The sequence below is a fragment of the Carassius auratus genome, chromosome 43 (genome assembly GCF_003368295.1).
Source record: "Carassius auratus strain Wakin chromosome 43, ASM336829v1, whole genome shotgun sequence".
Lineage (NCBI taxonomy): Eukaryota > Metazoa > Chordata > Actinopteri > Cypriniformes > Cyprinidae > Carassius > Carassius auratus.
The window spans coordinates 2,533,972-2,554,558 of NC_039285.1; the positions used below are offsets into that span (position 1 = coordinate 2,533,972).

The 20,587-nt window shown below is 36.8% G+C and overlaps 1 protein-coding gene across 3 annotated transcripts in view; it reads right to left on the reverse strand.

The window, feature by feature from the left end:
• Positions 1-12,535, reverse strand: part of LOC113061422 (protein unc-13 homolog C-like) — a 67,958-nt gene extending 55,423 nt beyond the window's left edge. For 2 of the 3 annotated variants that reach the window (XM_026230516.1, XM_026230515.1), the window contains exons 1-3: positions 12,047-12,535; positions 4,948-8,426; positions 1,191-1,213 (exon numbers count right to left, since the gene is read on the reverse strand). In XM_026230516.1, the coding sequence (XP_026086301.1) occupies positions 1,191-1,213; positions 4,948-8,233 (3,309 nt within the window). In that variant the 5' untranslated portion in view covers positions 8,234-8,426; positions 12,047-12,535. The remainder of the gene's footprint in view (positions 1-1,190; positions 1,214-4,947; positions 8,427-12,046) is intronic. The other variant, XM_026230518.1, reaches the window with a different exon arrangement.
• Positions 12,536-20,587: the final 8,052 nt, after the last annotated feature.

The following is a 20,587-nucleotide window of genomic DNA, read 5'->3' on the forward strand; positions in this document are numbered from 1 at the left end:
TTATGAATATCTATCTATCTATCTATCTAATGAGTATCTATCTATCTATCTATCTATCTATCTATTTTATGAATATCTATCTATCTATCTATTTTATGAATATCTATCTATCTATCTATCTATCTATCTATCTATCTATCTATCTATCTATCTATCTATCTATCTATCTATCTATCTATCTATCTATTGACTATCTATCTATCTATCTATCTATCTATTTTATGAATATCTATCTATCTATCTATTGACTATCTATCTATCTATCTATTTTATGAATATCTATCTATCTATCTATCTATCTATCTATCTATCTATCTATCTATCTATCTATCTATCTATCTATTTTATGAATATCTATCTATCTATTTTATGAATATCTATCTATCTATCTATCTATCTATCTATCTATCTATCTATCTATCTATCTATCTATCTATCTATCTATCTATCTATCTATTGACTATCTATCTATCTATCTATCTATTTTATGAATATCTATCTATCTATCTATTGACTATCTATCTATCTATCTATCTATCTATCTATCTATCTATCTATCTATCTATCTATTGACTATCTATCTATCTATCTATTTTATGAATATCTATCTATCTATCTATCTATCTATCTATCTATCTATCTATCTATCTATCTATCTATCTATCTATTGACTATCTATCTATCTATCTATCTATCTATCTATCTATCTATTTTATGAAAATCTATCTATCTATCTATCTATCTATCTATCTATTTTATGAATATCTATCTATCTATCTATCTATTGACTATCTATCTATCTATTTTATGAATATCTATCTATCTATCTATCTATCTATCTATCTATCTATCTATTGACTATCTATCTATCTATCTATTTTATGAATATCTATCTATCTATCTATCTATCTATCTATCTATCTATCTATCTATCTATCTATCTATCTATCTATCTATCTATCTATCTATCTATCTATCTATCTATCTATCTATCTATCTATGTTTCTGTCTGTCTACCCATCTGTCTTGTCTATCTGTCTCTCTGTATTATTCTCATTAACACAAACACCAACCACTTAAATGAGAAAACTGAAAAACATCTAGCATATTTCCTATTCAAAGATGGACAAACACAGACAGAAACTGGTAAAAAAAAAATTTTTATATATGCATAGAAAACGCAAGAAGACCTCTGTGTCCAGAGCAGTGCTGTCTGCAGAAGAGAAGCAGAAAGACAGAGAGGAACGTTAGAAATAACAGCACTTATCGACTCCTTTATCTATAAATAACTGCACACACTTATAATGACTTGTGCCTAATGGAGCCAAACAAACAGTGCCAGCACAGCTCATTTACAATATCTCAGTCAGAGTATAATCCCTGATTCACACACACACACACACACACACACACACATGTAAACCTAGAGCCAATAAATCATCTTTCTCTCATACTGCACCAGCCATATAATGCTGTAAAAACCTACAGAGTCCACTGTCCAGCATATACTCATGTTTATTTAAACACACTTCAGACTATCAATGTCCAAACATGATTCCTGCCAAATTATGGGCAGATTCAGACCTCAGAGATGAGGTTACACTGATGACCACTACTGTCCCAGATTTCTCCGATTACAGTAGATCGTCCTCCTTCAGTAAGTCTCAAAGATCACCCCAGACGATTTAATATCACCCAAGTGTTTAAATGCACTAGCGATGATCAGCTCAGTGTTAGTTCGATAGCTTTACAGCTCGTTGGACCTTGAACGATAAAAGTGAGTTTTCATAGACATCAGAGGTCAATAAATGCAGGCAGACACATAGAAGGACAGCCGTGGAGCTTAAATCTAGCTTAGAGTGAAGACGAGGATGGTCAAACGGAGTATTGATCAAATCTTTCCTGTTGGGCTTGTGAAGGGTTACTCGTCCCTTCTGTAATGCTCAGACCATCCTTCAGTGCCAGAGAAACACTAAATTTAGGACTAACCTGTGTATGTTTGGGTGTTTTATTGGCTTGTTTGAACCAAATCCATTTTTATAGCAGCCAACCATCCAACTTTAATAATGATTCACTCTTATTTAGGTTTACAGGTCTTACAGGATTTTTTTTTTTTTTTTTGAATTATAATAATAGTAAAAAAAAAAAAAAAAAAAAAAAAAGTAAAGTTTAACGTCAACATGCTTTTTAAACAGAAAATAAGACTGAGATCAGTGACAGTGGTCAGAATCTTCATTATTAATAATAAGGAAATGACAATTATTATTAATAGTATGAAGAATTCCAATTCTTTTTAACGGTTATTCTGATTAATACAATTTTATTTTACATCTACAAAAATCTAACTTGCATTTACATTGGAAAGAACACATTTTATGATTCATGAACAACTGTTGAAACTGCAGGCAGAAAATATATCCATTGTTCACCATTTAAATAATAAAGCCCATAAATAAATACATTTCTATCTTAAAATATGAATTTCTAAAAATAGCGAGGAAAGGAAACCTTTTCTATCTGCAAATGGCAAAAAAAAAGTATTATCAGTGCTACACACATTTTTAAATCTGTGAGTGCTGTGATCTAAATAAAATATTCAGAGAATGAATAGACTACTTTTAGACAGAGCTGGCTTATAAACAATGTCAGCTGACCTCGTTGGATTAGAGTGGAAATATGGATATAATAAACACGTGAAGCGATGAGTGCCAGCTCACACTGCTAGTCTCAGAACAAGACTGATAGAAGAGTCCCAACACTGACCTGGTTAACAAGCGCCCTTGGGAGGAGAAATTAGCATGTGAATGCAGTTCAGGCCAGAACTAAATGAAGACGGGTTTGGCAGCAAGAACTAATCCTAAGAGACCTCACTGTAAAAGGCTCCTAAAATGGGCAGCCCTGCTTTTAAAACAGTCTGGAAAATACTGAACCCAAACAGCCACGACGGTTCCTCGTTTTATGCAAATTATTTCTGATCTGGGTTCTTTAATTAGTCAAGGAGAAAATGAGAGCTGAGAATTTAAATTGGCTGTGTGAAAACAAGTAGCTAAATACAGCACCACTGAACTGAAGAATAGTTCTGTGTTTCCATCAAGGAGGATACACCTCCAAAGCTAATCATTAGCACTCCTATTTTCAGCTTTGTTAATGAAAATTAACAAATTTTTGTTGTTAAAATGTCGTTTTTTTAAATGTCCATTAATCATTGACAAAGCTGAAGAAATCAGGAAAAAAGTATACATATTTTATATCATATACTACAAATATACACTTAAGCATAAAATAAAAATATTTTATAGTATATAATATTGAAAAAATATGTAAACTTGGCAGTTTTTGAAATGTGATGTCTACTTTTACAAGAATAACACATTACATAGCTTTGCTTTTTGTATGTATGTGTACGCATATATGCACATATATGAAAATATTGCATAAATAAAAAAAATATATATAGTAAAATAAATATAATATTTCTATAAATATATTAAAAGTAATATGTGTGTGTGTGTATATATATATTTACACATACACAAAAAGGCATGCACAAAAATAGTGATGCAATGCAAGAATTTAAATGAAGTAATTGTGCATTTGCTGAATCTGCACTATACATGCACTTATTTTACAGAAAACATCTCAGTGGAAGTGCAATCATTTCTGGAATCCAGTTGTTGAATTGAGTGCCACTGCTAAACCTCATTGTAATGCTTGAGATGAACTGATTTGTGGCTTGTGTTTTAGGGAATCAGAATCCATTAAAGTACACAGAGCATCTGGCTGTTAGTGTGCAGCATGAATGAGCAGCCTAAATACAGTATCCCAACAGTACTCAGCATTGTGGAGCGCGGCGCTGGGCTTGCCGCGTGCTGTGACTGTGATTCTCACATCTAGGTCAAGAGAGCTTTCAGTGTGAGTAAGACTGGGTGGAAATTCCCCTGATTCCTGACTGGCTGACTGTAAAGGAAACTCTGGGGTTAATTTTGTGGGGTAAATTTCAGAACTGCTAGCGTAGAGACATACAGATACCATGTTTCAGCTGTTAACAACAGCAACTCCTAACAATCACTACGTTAATCATATTTTGACATCTGTTTATAGGGTACACTGACTTTGAAAACACCTTCCACACTTTTGATCTGCTAAAATAAAACTACTAGAGGACTAATTAACCCAAAATAAAACTACACATATGCACAAATTCAAATCTGGTGCACCTTACAAGAAGAGCTAATGCTGTTTGCTCTCACTGACATCAACCCTGGCCTGATCAATGCATTTGCACAATGAAATTTGAGAGCTACAATGTCGGCACGAATTCCAGTGGGCAACCATTGAAACAAAGCTATTGTATGACATCAGAGAAAATATAGCACACCAGTCAAAGGGATTACTTTATGATTCCTTTTTGGTCAACCATTGATAAATATATGTATCTAGTGAATGGCAAAGTGCTACATATAGGCATAGTCAAATTGTCTCTTTTCATGTTCCACAATGGTTTGGAATGACAGTGACCGTAAAGGATGGGAAGAAAATTATTATTATTTCTTTCAAAATAAATGCTCAAATATAAATAGCTGTGTTGATGGAACTGTTGATTGGACTCTTTAAAGATAATGAAGGCCACAAAAGGTAAAGTACACTTTCATCTGAACTCTGAGGTACTCGACAATTACGTACATACACACACACACACACAGACAAAATCAATAGCCAGTTCTAACCACTCAACATCAAATACTAGTAGTCATCTTCTTGCCCTTCAAAATACCCCTCCAAAGACTCTGAGATTTCATGAATCAAGAACTTTGAAATACATCATATGGACAATGGTGGATCTCGAATGACTCAATCAATGGCTCACCGACAAAAGCTTTGACTAAAACCCTTCAAGACAACTATAATAAGTCACCTTGTAAAAGCACATAACTGGTCGGTTCATACCTCCTGCCAGGATCTGCTGTTCCAGCTCAGCCATCTGCTTCCTGTAAGCTCTCAGTGCTGCCTCTTTGAAGGTGGGGCGCATTCTTTTTTTGGGTGGTGCTTCTTGAACAGGAACCTCTGTAACATTTTTGTTCTCATCCTCTTGTTCTACTGTCTCTTTTACCTTATCTTCTCCTTTTATTTCTGAGGCCTCTAGAACTTCCTGCACCTCCTCTTTGCTCTCTTCCTGTTCTTCGGTCTCTGCTTCTGGTTCCTCGGTTTCTTCCAGATAATCCACTAAACTCACCTCATACTCCGCTGTGTCTTCAGTCATCGGATTGTCATCATAATCCTCACTGTATTCCTCATCAAGGCTGCAGTCATACTCCAGCACGAGGTTACTCTCTTGCAAGATGTCATACTCTTGCGATGCATCGTATTCCTCTTCTTGGTACTGCTCCTCAGCCTCGTTAGCATTTGTTCTGTTTTCCAGATTGGCCAGCACTTGTTCCATCACCTCTACATAATGTGTCTCATTGTCCACGGGTTGCTCAGCAGGATGTTCTTCCTCTTCTGCCTTGTAATAGAAAGGTTCTGTGTAGACGTCCGAGTCAATGGTTGTGCTGGAGCTGTTTGCTGTGGACTGGGACATGGTTCTGAACCTGCCCATGAATGAGGTGTTGCTCGGTTCTTCAACCGGGGCGCTAGTGCTTTGGGGACCTTTATTCCACACAAAATCTAAAGCTGACTTTGCTCTTTGCAGGGTGGATCCAAATCCTCCAAAGCCGAAGGTTTTTTCGCTGAGATCTATACTGAGCCTGCTACTCCAGGATTTGGGGACTTCCTCCACTTTCTCATTTCTGATCTCACTCTGGCTCCGGTACATGGTGGATGATTTCGGGTTCTGCTGGAGGTGGTTCACATCCTGTCGCTGCAAAGTTTGTGGAGCGGATTCAGGCTTAGCTTGGATCTTTTTGGTCTTGGGCTTCTTTTCGGGTTGCGGTTCAGACACAGGTTTAGGGTCTGGTTTTGTTATGGGTTCAATAACAACTTCTGGCTCTGGTTCTGGTTCTGGTTCAGGTTCTGTTTCAGGCTGTGGCATTTGTTCTGGTTCTGATTCTGGCTCTGGCTCAAGCTCAGGTTCCAAAAATTCAGGTTCTATATCTATATCTTGGTCTTGACCTGTCTCAGGAGTGCTATCTAGTGTCAAAAAGGTCTCACCTTCAAATTGCAAATCGACCTCAAGGCATTTAGTAATTTTCTCGGGGAAACCAGGGTTGGCTGTAGGGTCAAAGGGGCTACTGATTTCAGAGATTATGTTCTGTTCAGTGGAGGCGTCCAAACCTGAATCGGTACCTTGTTCAAGGTGATGCCAATCTTTCCACGGTGAGAGGTCACCCTGCAACGACAGCTGAGAGCCACTGTAATGACTCCTGTCCCCTGATATACAAACAAGACCATTACTTACACCACTGTCAATAGTCTCTGTGGTTTCAACTTCATTATGTTCTGCATAAGGTCGTTCTTGACTCAAAGTTTGACTGGGGGGACTAGCGTACCAGGAGGATGCCATGTCTTCTTGCTTCCGTTGCCAAAGTTCCTGATCCGAGGAGGAAAGCAAGGAACATCCGTTGACTCTGCTGAAATACTGACTCTCGGAGAAGTCCTCAGAATAAGACTGGCAAAGTTTAGAGCAGTCCGATTCAGACCGGCTGAGTTTGGGAGTGGAGTAGTCGCTCTGAGACAGCCATCCAGGTGTTATGTCCGAATAGTAGGACTTGCTTTGCTTGTCATGGTCATCATAGGCTGTAGTATCTGCATAGTGCACAGAGTAGGCAGAGTCATCTGCCATCCTTCGGTGATCGTGAGACTTTTTCTTGTCCGATTTACTCTTTGGAGGTGGTTTGGACACAATTGCATATTTGTTCTTGTTTAATTCATCAAGCTCTTTGTCACTCTCCGTAGAGTCCCAGTCATCACTTTCAGCCTTGTCTTTGGCTGAGACCTTGATGTCAATGCTTTCATATGTCTGAGAGGAAGCCATCGGCTTGTCTCTCTTTTCTTTCGAATCGTGTGCTAGACTATCTGTCGAAATGGATATTCCAGTCCCTTTTAGCTTATAACACTTTTTCAAAACTAAATCCCTGTCTTGTGGTTTTGAAAATATAACTACAATTGGTCGAGGTTTAGCATTGTAACATTCTCTTTGTTGCCCTAGTCGATGGGCCAGTTCAATTTTAAATGTCTTTCGTGCTTCAGCAAAACCCATTTTCTCTTTTAGGATCTGATAAATAAGGTCTTCAGTTTTTTCGTACTTCTCTTCAGGCACATTTAGAAATCTCAGAGTAGCTTTGTTGGTCTGTTGGCTAATCTGTCTGATGTAATCGTGGATGTCTCGCGTCTCGCGTCTGGACTGCACGAACCCTGAACGTAGCTGCTCGATTTCACTCTGCACCACCTCCACGCTGCTGGAGATCTCGTCGATGGAGCTTTTGAGGGCGTTTACGTGCCCTCGAAGTTCTGAGAGCTCAGACTCGATCTGACTGATTCCCTGAAGTTCTTTAAAGATCATCTCCATCACATCCTGAGTCTGACTGATGCATCCCGTCGAGCTGGATCCCGGCTCCAGGGCAGTGGTTTTCTGGTGTCGGCCAGCCCTGTCCAGAGATTTGCTTCTGATGCCAAGAGTCTTTCTCCAGTTGCTGGCCTCTGAGTCCGAGGACACACATTCTTGGCTCTTCTTCCACTTCCTCAGTTTCTTCAGAGCACCCAATCGAAGGGTATGGAGACTGCTGCGCTCTCCCCGGTCCCCCTCCGAGCTGCCATCAGACGGCGCTAAACTAATCAAGCTCTTCCTGTTCCTTCTTACTGGCATTGTATAAGCTTTTTGTTCATCGAATCTATGGACAAGTTTTGCCTCGTTTAGAGAGTAAGAGTAATCGCTATCAATTGACAAGACCTCATGAAACTCATTATTGTTCAGAAAGAGGGGATTTTTTGGAAGTCCATTGGCAATTGCTACACGGTAACTGAATGTTGGCGAAAGAGAAGAACAGTCGGTTTTTCCGTCATCCTCCTCAAGAGATATATTGCGTGCCGATGAGCATTTGGAGATTTTTTTCACTGTGCTTTTGAGTGTGGTTGAGAACGTCGGATTCCGTGTTTGCAGTTCGGGGGACGTTTTGGATTCTTTTTTGTGTTGACTACTCTCTTTCTTCTTTGTGGTATTTGACAGTTTCTTTGTAAACATTCCTTTGCAAATTTTTACGATGTAAGACGATAGCTTCTTGAAATGGGCAGAAACCATGGAGGGCAATGTTTCAGCAGTTTTTTACTCTGGATGCAGTGAAGCAAAACTGAGTTTTGAAAGTCAACCCTGAGGTATAAAAGAGGGTCTAGGGAAGAAGTGACCTCAGATTTGGTTGTGCCAAGCAGAAATCATTGCACATCCTCAGTGAGGGAACTATTAAAGTGTGTTCTTCAGAAGAGGCTTCATGTCTCTGAAAAAATAAAAAGAAATATATTTTCAGTTAGTTTGCACTGAAGGTCAGCATGTAAAATGCATAACTCTGAATGTTACACTGCACAAAATGTATAATAAATAATTGAACAATTCTTTGTTCTAGAGCCCCAAATTCATAGTGGGTTTCTTATGAGGCTGTCAGATCCAATTCAGCTGAGCTAGATGTGTCACATTTTGTTAGAATTGCGGAAACCTTGTTTTCACAGAAACTAGAGCAGAAAAGATTCTGGGCCACAACAGAATTGTTTTGGACGTCCAATAAACCCTTAAACAGCCTGATATGAATCATTTAGTTTACATTATTTTACAAATCAGTGCATTTCTAGCTTCAAAAGTCATTATTTGGTATGGCAATATAACTATTATTAGAGTTACACTACCTTTAAAATGGCACGTGTACAGTAGTATCCCATGATACAGGCATACAAATGAATTATCAGAGCTGAAATGCACTTCAAATGCACTAGGAAACACAATATGGCCATTGATCTGGACAATATACTCAAGGGTAAAGGGCAAGACCTTGAATGCTATGGAAAAAAAAGTAGAATATGTTTGAATATCAATAATTCAGACATTAATGGTTTTGTCCAGAAGCTCACATTAATCATGAATGGATGTAAAATGTGAGGAATAGTGTCATATTGCCTTACTGGACTAAAGGGTCTTGCTGTGCCTAATTAAACATAATTCACACAAGGCCTAAAAACATACAATGGTATAAAAAAGAAATTCTGCGGGTGAAGGAAAAAACACACTGTAAGTAGGGACTGGCTGGGGGGCGAATTTGAACCTATAATTAACCAACTAGAAAACAACCGCAACAACAAAAAAAACTATTAAAACATCATCGTAATGCCCTTGCAAACACCCAATCACCCTGAACTGTCACATTTTCTTCAGAAAGTGTAAAATATCTAGCTGTGCATATGCATTTGTAAACATAGTGAAAATCATTGCTTAAATTCAGTTGCAATACAAACCTGGTCCAGTTTAGCAGTAATTCCCCTATAATACAGAACAGGACAGGTGACAATTTGTGTAATGCATGCATGCACGCACATGCATGTGTGCGTGTGTGTGTGTGTGTGTGTGTGTGTGTTTGCTGTTGGCATTTTTGACAGATGTGTTGCTGTGAGTCTGTGTAATTTGAATCTTGATTTAAGTTTATTTTGTCACCTGTTGGTGAAAACAATCCACCGTCTTGAGAATAAATCCATAAATTCTCTTCAACAAGTCCTAATATCTGTTTCTGAAAACAAGACAAAACTACTGATTAAGAAAAAAAAAATCAGTGCTCTCTCCTAATGTAAAAAAATAAAAACATTTATATAAAATATAGTTTTCAAGAACCATCAAACTTTATGGGCAAAACTCCAGTGTGTGGTTTCTTAAAGAATGATTAAGACTTTGGACCTAATGACATTGATGTCCACAGTCTGGGCAGCGGAAACAAATGCTGAGACCAAAGGTTTCTTATTCCCTTTTCCAGTTAATTTATTATCTCTTCTGTGATTAACAGCTGAACTCACTGTCTCTTTATTAAACCATTGCAGCATCATGGAGCTCAATCAATCAATCTACTGAAAAACACAGATGAGACGTTTAAATCTGATTAGAGTAACCAGTATTTTTCCACCATAACCCCAACAGGTAATCAACTACTAATTCACAATGCTTATCAAATTTAACTGGGCATGATGTAAATTGAATGCTAAAGATCATCAAAAAGTACATCATGGAAAATATTAATATTTTAATATGCACTTATTCCAAATTTATGTTGTTTACGAGTCACTATATTGGACAGCTAATAAAAAATCAACGTCTCTTCACCAAATGACCTAATGTATGTGACACTACCAATAAATGTACAGGTCTGGCTATTTCAGCTTCACCAACTACTAACACAAGCATACAGTCAAACATATAGAAATGCAATTATTTTTATTCCAGCATGATAATGTCCTGCACACCAAGCGAGGTCCATAGAGAAATGGTTTACTGTCTCTGGCGTGAAAGAACTTGATTGATTCACTAATGCTCCTGTGTCTGTAAGAGAGCAATTCCCTGCACGCATGATCTAAGATCGTGGAAAGAAGAGTAGAAGCTATTAAAGAGGACTCATTTTTGGAAAAACGTCTCAATTATAGATTTGTTTCTAACAAACATGCAGCTATTGGCTTCACAAAATGTTAATTGAAAAACTGGAGTGGTTTATTGTGATGTTTTTATCAACTTTTGATTATTAGCTAGATTTTATCAGCTGTTTGGACTCTCATTCTGATGGCACCCATTCACTGCAAAGGATCCATTGCTGAGCAAATTGTGTAATGTTACATTTCTTCAAATCTGTTCCCATGAAGAGACAAACTCATCTACATCTTTAATGTCCTGAGGGTGAGTACATTTTCAGTACATCTTCATTTTTTTGATTAACTATTCCTTTAATTTCATAGCTTTATACTTTCATGTATGCCAACTGTTATCTATTTTTTGTATCTATTTATATATCTATTTAGTATAATTTTACGAGGCATTTTATTAAGATAGATTGCAATGCTTTCGTATGATTTGCAACCTGTACTGTAAACAACAACACAACCTCAAATCACCTTTAAGCAGATCCAGGGGTGGAAATCTGTTTCGCTATCCAAATGAACTCTGCAAAAAACTGAAACTGACTCGGTTCCTTACCAAAAGCCATTTGTGAATGCACACTGTAAGACATGTGCATTTAGTTCCAAGTTATTTTTTAGCCAGTTATAAGTTTACTTCATTTATTATGTAGCTGCTCCAAATTATTGCGCTTGACAGTGTGTTGTGCAATGCCTCATAAAGACGGGCAGCTCATTAGCCGCGCGCGCGCGCTCTCTCTCTCGCCCCGAGGAAAGCCGATTCTCTTGTGTGGTCGTCCGTGAGCTTGAGATGCAAAAGACATGGATTATCGATCCAATGCAGGCGCAGGGATCTGACCCCATACCTCACATAAAGACACGCCTCTGACAACCTCAACCCTTACTGATGCATATTTAAGATAAAGATAGAGGGACGGGAGACAGCAAGATAGAGAGAGAGAAAGAGAGCCCCACCCACTAACACAATTACAATCCGTTACTCATCATCTCACATTCAGTCATTTCCCGCGAAACCTCGTCATGCACAGATCCATGTCTGTTTCTAAACCTTATAATGCATGCATTTTAAACATGAGCACAGCTGATTTTGAGGCCTCTTGACCGAGAACATGCTGGATATCAGTTCACATCATCAGTGCGTGCATGCATGCTTACATTAAACAAACACTAATGTGCACGTGCGATAGAGAAATGCAACAAATCAGAGCTAAGGGATTTATAGAGCTCTTTATTATCTAGCAAGCGCTTCAGTTCAATCCCTCTCTGCACGCGAGGAGATGCCAAAGAAACACGCTGAAAGCATCAGCCTCGGACGTAGACTACCACAAAGTGTATAACGGCACAGAATGTCATAAAAAGTGATGCACGGATTCATGCACGCACAAAATGCATGATCAGTTCAAGTGCAATTTAAGGTTCAAGATGCAACAGCTTAAGTTAGTAGGCTACACACACGTACCTGAATCACAACCCTCTCTGACAGCATGCAAAACCCCATCTACTATCATCCGCCGAACTCTTAAACGTCCAGCCGCGATGCCCAAAGCATCCTCCGACGATGCAAACGCACGCAGTGAGCCCTCAGTTCCACGTCCTGCTCTCTCTACGATCCATTCCTCCCTTGTCGCCTGCTGCAGCGCTCAGCTCAACCTTGGGATGAAGTCTGGCTCGGCGGGCGCATGCTGTTGCAAACCACGGACGGATCCTATGCGAAATCCCTCCTCTCCGTCCGGTTCTTCCAGACAGATTCGCAATGCTCCACTGGGCAGCAGACTGTGTGTCTGGGATGGTGAAAGCCCCCTGTCTGGATGCACGGGATGCGCGTGTGCGTGTGTGAACGTGTGCTGAGAGAGAGTACGAGAAGCCCTTGGAGGAGTGCAGCCCTGAGCCTCTCTCGCTCACACAGAAAGAGATGCACAAAGCTGCTGCTGCGATTCACAGACCTGCACACGTGACACGAGAGAGAGAGAGAGAGAGAGGAGGGAAGGGAGGATGGGAAAGGATGAGAAGCACAGCAGGAAGGGGGGATGAATGTGTGTGTGTGTGTGTGTGTGTCTGTGTGTGTGTAACAGAATCGAAGACTGGCTTGCAGCTATTAAACCCTTGCATCAATATCCTGCGCTTTTCTCTCGTTTTGTCCTCTCCCTCATTCTGTATGTTTCATTCATGCTCTAATTTGTAGTGTTTACTAATGCAAATATCTCTAGTACTTTGAATAAACCTTTAGTTGAGTATTAAAGTTGAGCGTGTGCATCGTGCTTCAGGTCTGTGCTTCATGTATGAATGATTCCTCAAGATGCTAGTTTACTAACTGATCAGATGCACGTATTTCTCACATGCTGGACAATAAAAATCCCACAGATGCACACTGAAACAGAACACACTACCTAGCAATGCCCAACACCCTAGAAACATCCTGGCAATAATAATAAATGAATTAAAATGCACTAAAAACATTCAGAATGCATTAGCAATCACATCACTCAAAGATCAACATAGCAACCACCTAAATACACAATGCCATGCAGAGTCATAATTGTTAACTAAAACTATTAAAACATATTGTAAAAAACCCTAATTGACAAAGCTGAAATACATATATCATCAAATTACAAAATAATTCATTAAAATGAAAAAGAAAAAATATAAATGTTGCTTTGGCAGCAAACTGAAATATGCTGAAGCACACACACACACACACACACACACAAATGAGAATTAAATGTAGACTTAAACCAATAAAATAAAAAATAAAATAAAATAAAATACAAATGACAACCGCACATAAAATGACTATAAAAATAATTACATTTAAAAACAATTCTAAATAAAAGGTAATTATAATTTTAAAAAGATGGAATTTAAAAATAAACAAACTGACACAGTATATAAATGATGCCATAACAGCCATAACAAATACCCCTATCCAAAACACCTTTCTATAATAACTATAATGGACATGAGTCCTTTCTTCAGAAGACAAAACATCTCACTACACTGCATTATAGAATATGATTGCACTTATTACTATACTTTACGCTCTGCAATTTGCATGAGAAAAATGAATGTAATCAAACACTGATATTCAACACAATATACAAAAGCTTCCCATCTGTACTTAGACACATATAGTTAGCACAATCTTTTACAGTCTCTGTGCCCTTGTAGAGTATGAGTATCATTTGTGATTGGTTTAGAGCTGAGAGCTCATTTAGCCTCTGAGCTATTTCCAAAGCTTTTATTATGATTATTTTCTGTATCCGTCTGGAAACAAGGGATGTGTCATGTAATCCCAAAAACTGCCACTAATTTGTCTCGCATCCCAGCTAAATGCCTTTCCAGACTCTTTTTGCCTGTGTTACAGCAGAATAGGGTCGTGTGTGTGTGTGTGTGTGAGAGAGAGAGAGAGAGAGAGAGAGAGAGAGAATCAACTAGAGTTGGAGGGAAGCATAGATTTGAGGATGTTAATGCAGAACACAGCTCTTTGTCGCCCCCTAGACTAGACACGGATAATCGACAGCCTCCGTCAAATCCTGCACAAATAATCCACAGCTGTTCATCTAAGAGAGGTGAGAAATATAACTTAATATTCAGGCTAATGCTCTGCTTCACCAAAAAGGTGATGTGTGCACATATTATAATCTCTGTGACATATGCACATACCGTTAAAACTCTTACACATTTCCATAATCCTGCTTATAACTGCTTGGAGTCCACATGAAATGACATTTAAACCCATATTACTGCCAAAAATTTAAAATGGGTTATAAAATGGATTGGGTCGTAAAATGGGTTGTTAACTTTATTAAAATATCAACAAAAATGTAATTTTTAGGGCCCATTTTATTTTTCTCAGATTCTGTTTTATTTTTTATAGAATTAGTGTTTTTCGTTTTAAGTATTCTGGATGACATTAAATAATAAAATAAATCCATTTTAAAAAATCAAAATGCATGTCTGCTCAACAGAAATCATGATTTTATTTAATGAAGTAATTTCTTTCTTTCTTATATTTTTTTTTACAGTAATAGAGCCGTGTTATTGATTGATTTATTAGAAATGCTGCGTTGATTATTTTTTCTATATTTTTTATTACATTTTTAAAATGTTTTATCAAAAACAGCGGTGAATTTAACGCAAAAACATTAACAATTTAATCTTTTAAAATGTAATCAAAAGAAAATGTAACAATTGTATTTTTTTGCCAAACAAAAGTGCTGCACAACAGAGGTGTACTGCTAAAATACAAACATGGATGTTTGTGATTAACCCTTTAAAAAAAGAAAGTTTTATTAGTAGTAGTTGTAGCAGTAGTAGTAGTAGTATTAACCATTATATTATCCATACTTTTATTTTGACAGGTTGTCATAAAGACCTTTGAGAATCCCTGATTTAATGGACTCGAGTTAACAAACTAAAAAAACAATAATTGTAATTTTATCAACATTAATAAAGATTAATAAATCAAACGTATTGTGCATTGCTAGTTAATGTTAACTAATGCACTAACATAAACTAATGAAACCTTACTCTAAAGTGTTACCATCTTTCATCTTTCGTATTAGGTATTAGGAAAGACTCTGAGACGACAGAAGAGCAAATATTCAGTCAAACAAGACTTTAAAATTAAAAGAATCTAGATGAAAATATTCAGGGATAAAATTTAAGCACAGAGGACCTGTATAGGTCTTTTGTGGTCTTGTGGGTCATGTCTCCGTATGTTGTGTAGATCTGACAGCTTTTCACATTGTTGGCCTCCAAAAACAAGGACCGTAAAAAACCCAAAGCAGAAAGAAAACCAGCAGAGCAAAAATAAGTGATATTAAACTGCTGACAAAATGGGAATGTTTTTAATAGACTACACGGCACAGAACAAGCATCATTTCATTACATCAGCTGTATGGTTACTAACTGTACACCTCGATTAAAGCCAGTGAAAAATGACCGGTACAAAATAATGCAATTTTATCATGTTATTTTAATGCAAATTAAATTTGTATTTTTAAACAGGTTGTATTTCACAAGCAAATCTGCATTGCAATAAACAAATAGTTCAGCCAAAAATAAAAATCACAAGTTTGGGTTCAGTGAGATTTTTATTTGTTTGTTCAAAAAAATTGTTATTACTTTTATTCAGCAATGATGCATTAAACTGACCAAAAGTGACTTTTATAAAGACATTTATAAGATTTCTATTTTTAATAAATGTAAATTTAATATAAATATACATCAACAAATCCTGAAAATAAAATGCTTCACAGTTCTCAGAAAAACATGAAGCAGCTGTTCAACATTGATAATAATCAGAAATGTTTCTTTGAGCAGCATATATTACAATGGTTTCTGAAGATCATGTGACACTGAAATTTGGAGTAATGATGCTGAAAATCCAGCGTTGAATCACAGAAATAAATTACATTTTAAATACATATTACTGTATGTACAGTTTTTTTTCTGTAAAGAAATGCAGCCTTTGGGAGCATAAAAGACTTCTCAAAAGCATTTTATAAAATGTTACCAACCCTAAACTTTTGAACAATGTGTGTGTGTGTGTGTGTGTGTGTGTGTGTGTGCGTGCGCTTACAATCATGGGGACCTTTAAGCCTTCTAGCTACACAAAAGGATGAAACAGTATTATAAAAGAAGTTCATATGAGCAGTATAAGTGTCCTGGGGTCATATAATTGCTTAGAGTGAACAGACCTAAATTTAAGTTATTATTCACTGATACCTGCTGTTAACTACTGTGGAGGACTTGAGAATCATTTTAAACTTATTTGTGAATTATTTTAATGATTTACTAAAATAAATCATAAATTCTTTGTTTTGATTCTTAAATCCTTTAATTTTTATTTATTTTGTATTTGTTCACAAATATATAAATCTCATACTTTCTTTTCTATTGTATAATGGCAGCCAATAGCCATGTTTTGGCCTGTTCCTCACACACAGCTACTGCATGACTTTAGATGATTTGGAATACAAAACTGGACCATTTTTTAGATATCTTTATGTATTTTTCTTTAAGCTTGACATCTTTAGTTCTAGTTCTTTAGTTGTCATCTTTAGTTCTAATTTTACTGAAAAGTGCATGTAGCCAAGGTCACAGTCTTCGAACACAAGTGGATTATTTTGAATTATTTTGTATTAAATTATTCAATATGCACGTCACATATAGACAATTCTAGCTGAAATCATACAAATAAGATTTAAAAAAACAAACAAAAAACAACCTCTGTTGTCAAATGTGATTGGACAAGATAAAAAAAAAATGGCTTAGTTTTCATTCCTTTCGGTTGCATTTTTGAGTCGATTTTGGATTTGGATTTGGAAATTTTTCTGGTATCTGGCATCCATAATTTATACTTTTGCATTTCCACAGAAGAATAAAATTGCTTTGGAAGGACCAAAAGTTGGTGTTTTGGGGTAAATTGTTCCTGTCCAGCACTTGAAGAACTGAGTTTGTTCTACATGTGAATAGACCTTTCGTCTGAGATTTATTTAGTTCTTGTGAACAGGTCTCAAGGAAGGAGAAAGTTTGACAACTTTTCCACAACAGAAACCCGTCAAACTGTTCTGAACCAATTAAAACAAACATTTGTTTAGGAAAATGGGACATTTGCTCTCACAGCTGTTTATCTGTGAAGTGGAACTTACCTATACATTCTCTCTCTCTCTCTCTCTCTCTCTCTCTCTGCTGTGATATAAGCCATCAATCATCCTATGCCTCTCTCCTGGTCATACATCTTTGCTCTAGAAGAGTCAGAGACATTTAAGCATCAATCCTGGTTCACAGCAAGTCCCTTCATGACCTACATACACGACACACAGGAAAATCCCTCTGCATGCTGTATGAGAGCAGACTTTAACACACACACACACACACCCACACACACACACACGTGTAGCTCTCAGAGATCATGCAGCACATTTGATACAGGCTTGTAGTATCTTCATAACTGTGGGAAATTGTGATGCTCAGAAATATTATAGTATTCTGAACAACATAATACAAGCTTGCCACCATGGGAATATTTGTTTGAAGGCGTTGTTTGACAGTAAATGACAATCGTTTACGATCATTTCTTGTCTTCTTTCCTCCATTGAATGCAGGTTTAATTAAAGGCTGTTATGTCTTATTTCAATTCTGTCATTTTCTTACGAGCATGAACCAAATACGGGTTACAAAGACTGTAAATTGCATCATATTCATATTTTAATAACTTGGAATAAATATTTAGATAACATGTTAATGTAATGTTTTGCATTATGTTGTTTCATGACTGCATTGACATGCCTGGTGTGAAACGGAGGAATGCATCTCTTTGGCATTTGAGAAGATTGTTGTTTTAAAGGTCACAGAAGAGCAGAAGGAGATGAAACACCTGAGACTTCATTCAGTACGGTTACCGCACATTACCGCAGTAGAGGAAACAATATAATAATGCAGGAAATGTGCATTCAGACAAAGAAAGTGTTTGAATGAGACAGGTGTCAGTGACTAGGAATATTTCAACAAGAAATGAAAATTATCTTATTATTTATTCTCTCTCTCTCTCTCTCAATGTCATTTTTGGGGGTGAACTACTTCTTTAAAACATTTAAATAAGCCGATGTTTTGTTTTACCGAATGCTTGCATCTTTGAAGACCTGCGTGATTGTGCAGTTTGTGAGCAGATCACCAGCAGGACGTTGCAGAAGCAGAAGACGGATGAGGGTAATGGGATTTTGGGGATGTCTTGTGTCAGTCACAGCGGTCGGTACATTACAGGCAGGTCTGGATCTGCTGCATTGCAGTTGAGAGATGATGTAGCCCACCGAGCACTGAATCTATAACAGAGGAAGAGAAAGAAACCGCATCACCACCAGGGTCAGAAATCAACAGGGGCTTAATGAACAAAAATGTCCCTCAAATTCAAGATAAAGGAGTAAACTGCCCCTATTAAAAGTGTCAATTTCACAGAATTACCCTTAGATCTTAGCACATCAGATCAGATTGCCGTTTATGTGCGGTTTTGTGCAGCGGTGAGCATTATAACCAATCACACACGTTTCCGTTGAGATCATGAACACATTGGCCAATCAGAGGCGATTCGATTAGTCAGCACTGAAAATGCTGGAGTTTTGTTGAATGCGGTTTTTGCATAAATTGCACTGAACTAGTCTAACGTTATATAATTACAGAAATTATAATTATTCTAAATTATTCAAAGAACAAACAGACAAAAACACAATATAAACCCAAATGTTTTATGGTAATAAGAATCAAAGTCATGAAAATAATATATGTAATAATTCTATATTTATATATTATAGATAAAATCAATAAAAGAATGTAAAATATGATATTACTTGCACATTTTAAGATTTACTCAACAATATCACTCAAAAGTCTTGAATATGTTGCAATAAAATCTTGCAAAGTGTTAAAAAGTTGTTAAAAAAAAGTTGTAGCTGTAGCAGTCAGTTCAGCGTTATTCACAACTAACAGAGGACTGATAAAAACCTGTGTTCCCCGACTCCAGAAAAGTGTATAAAGCCAATCAGATTGGAGCAGGCGATTTCAGCTTGCTGTTTTATATTGCAGTATGCATCAGTGTGCAATATGTGACGGTCTTTGAGCGAGTCATTCATTAACCATCATGACATTTAGGACACTTATTAGCATTCAGTCTCATGCACACACAAACACGTACTGCAGTCATTGTGCTCTAGTTCCCTTATTAGGGCCCCTAGAGAGTAACCGTGAACAAACACTGATTCTTTAATGATTTTAGCACATATGGCAGCTCTCATCTATAACAACACCAGAAGACTCTCTTAAGATCCTCATGACAAACTCAGACACAGCTCTCCTGGCACAGCGCTGACAATATCCTCAGCATAAGGAACTTAAACAGTCTTCTAAACTCTCTGTAGACTGCAGGCTTCTTTCAGGGCCGCTGAGACCTTCTGCAGCACAATTGTCTGGCGAGTTCAGGAAGAACTTCTGTGGATTTGTGTTCGAGTGGTTTGTTCCTGAAAGCCTGTGAAATTTAGCAAGCCAGCAGAGAGGCATTTGAGCGTAATTACTCCAGGGTTCAGCTCTTCACACGCTCACAGCAAAAACCTGAGAAGAAAGAATATCAGTGAAACCCAGAACAGAAAGTAAGCTGGACGTGCTGCTGGTATAAGTTTATCTTGTGGTGAATATGGAATAGTAAGAAGAAAAAAATGGAACCGGAGAGTTTTGACTACATCTTTGAGAGGATTAAAAAAGCTTAATAACTCAAAATTGCAATAAAAGTAAAAAGACTATATATAAAGTTTTGATATTCACTTTGGTTACAGGCATTTTTTATGAGTTAAAGAAGGTGACTGATTTAATTGATGTGTCAGGGGCTTCTGGAAATGACTTTTACTGTTTCACTGTTAAATGGGTTATTATAGTTAACTAAAACTAAACTTTGTTTGTTGTTAACTGAAAGTAAATATAAAACCACTAAAACATTACTATTTTTCAAAAAATGTAGTTGAACTTGATGTAATAAAATAACGGTTACTGAACGAATAAATTATATAAACATATGCATAAAACTACTAAAATAAGAACAAATGTACTAAAACTTGATATAAAATGTAATTATTGATTTTAAAATAATTTAGTGTCACAAACTGTATGGGGGTACGAGGGTTGAGGATCAGAGTTGCCAGTTGGTTTCAATTGAACGTACTTTACGGTAAAAAAATAAATAAATAAAAATAAATATATATATATATATATATATATATATATATATATATATATATATATATATATATATATATATATGTGTGTGTGTGTGTGTGTGTGTGTGTGTGTGTGTGTGTGTGTAAAACACACAAAAAAAAAAAAGGCAGCTGTGGTTGCCGGAATTCTATCGTAAAAAATATAGTAACAGTAGTTAATGGGTTTACCTCAAATTTACAGTTAAATACCGTAATTTCATTAACCGATATAATGTCAATATACCAACCATTTA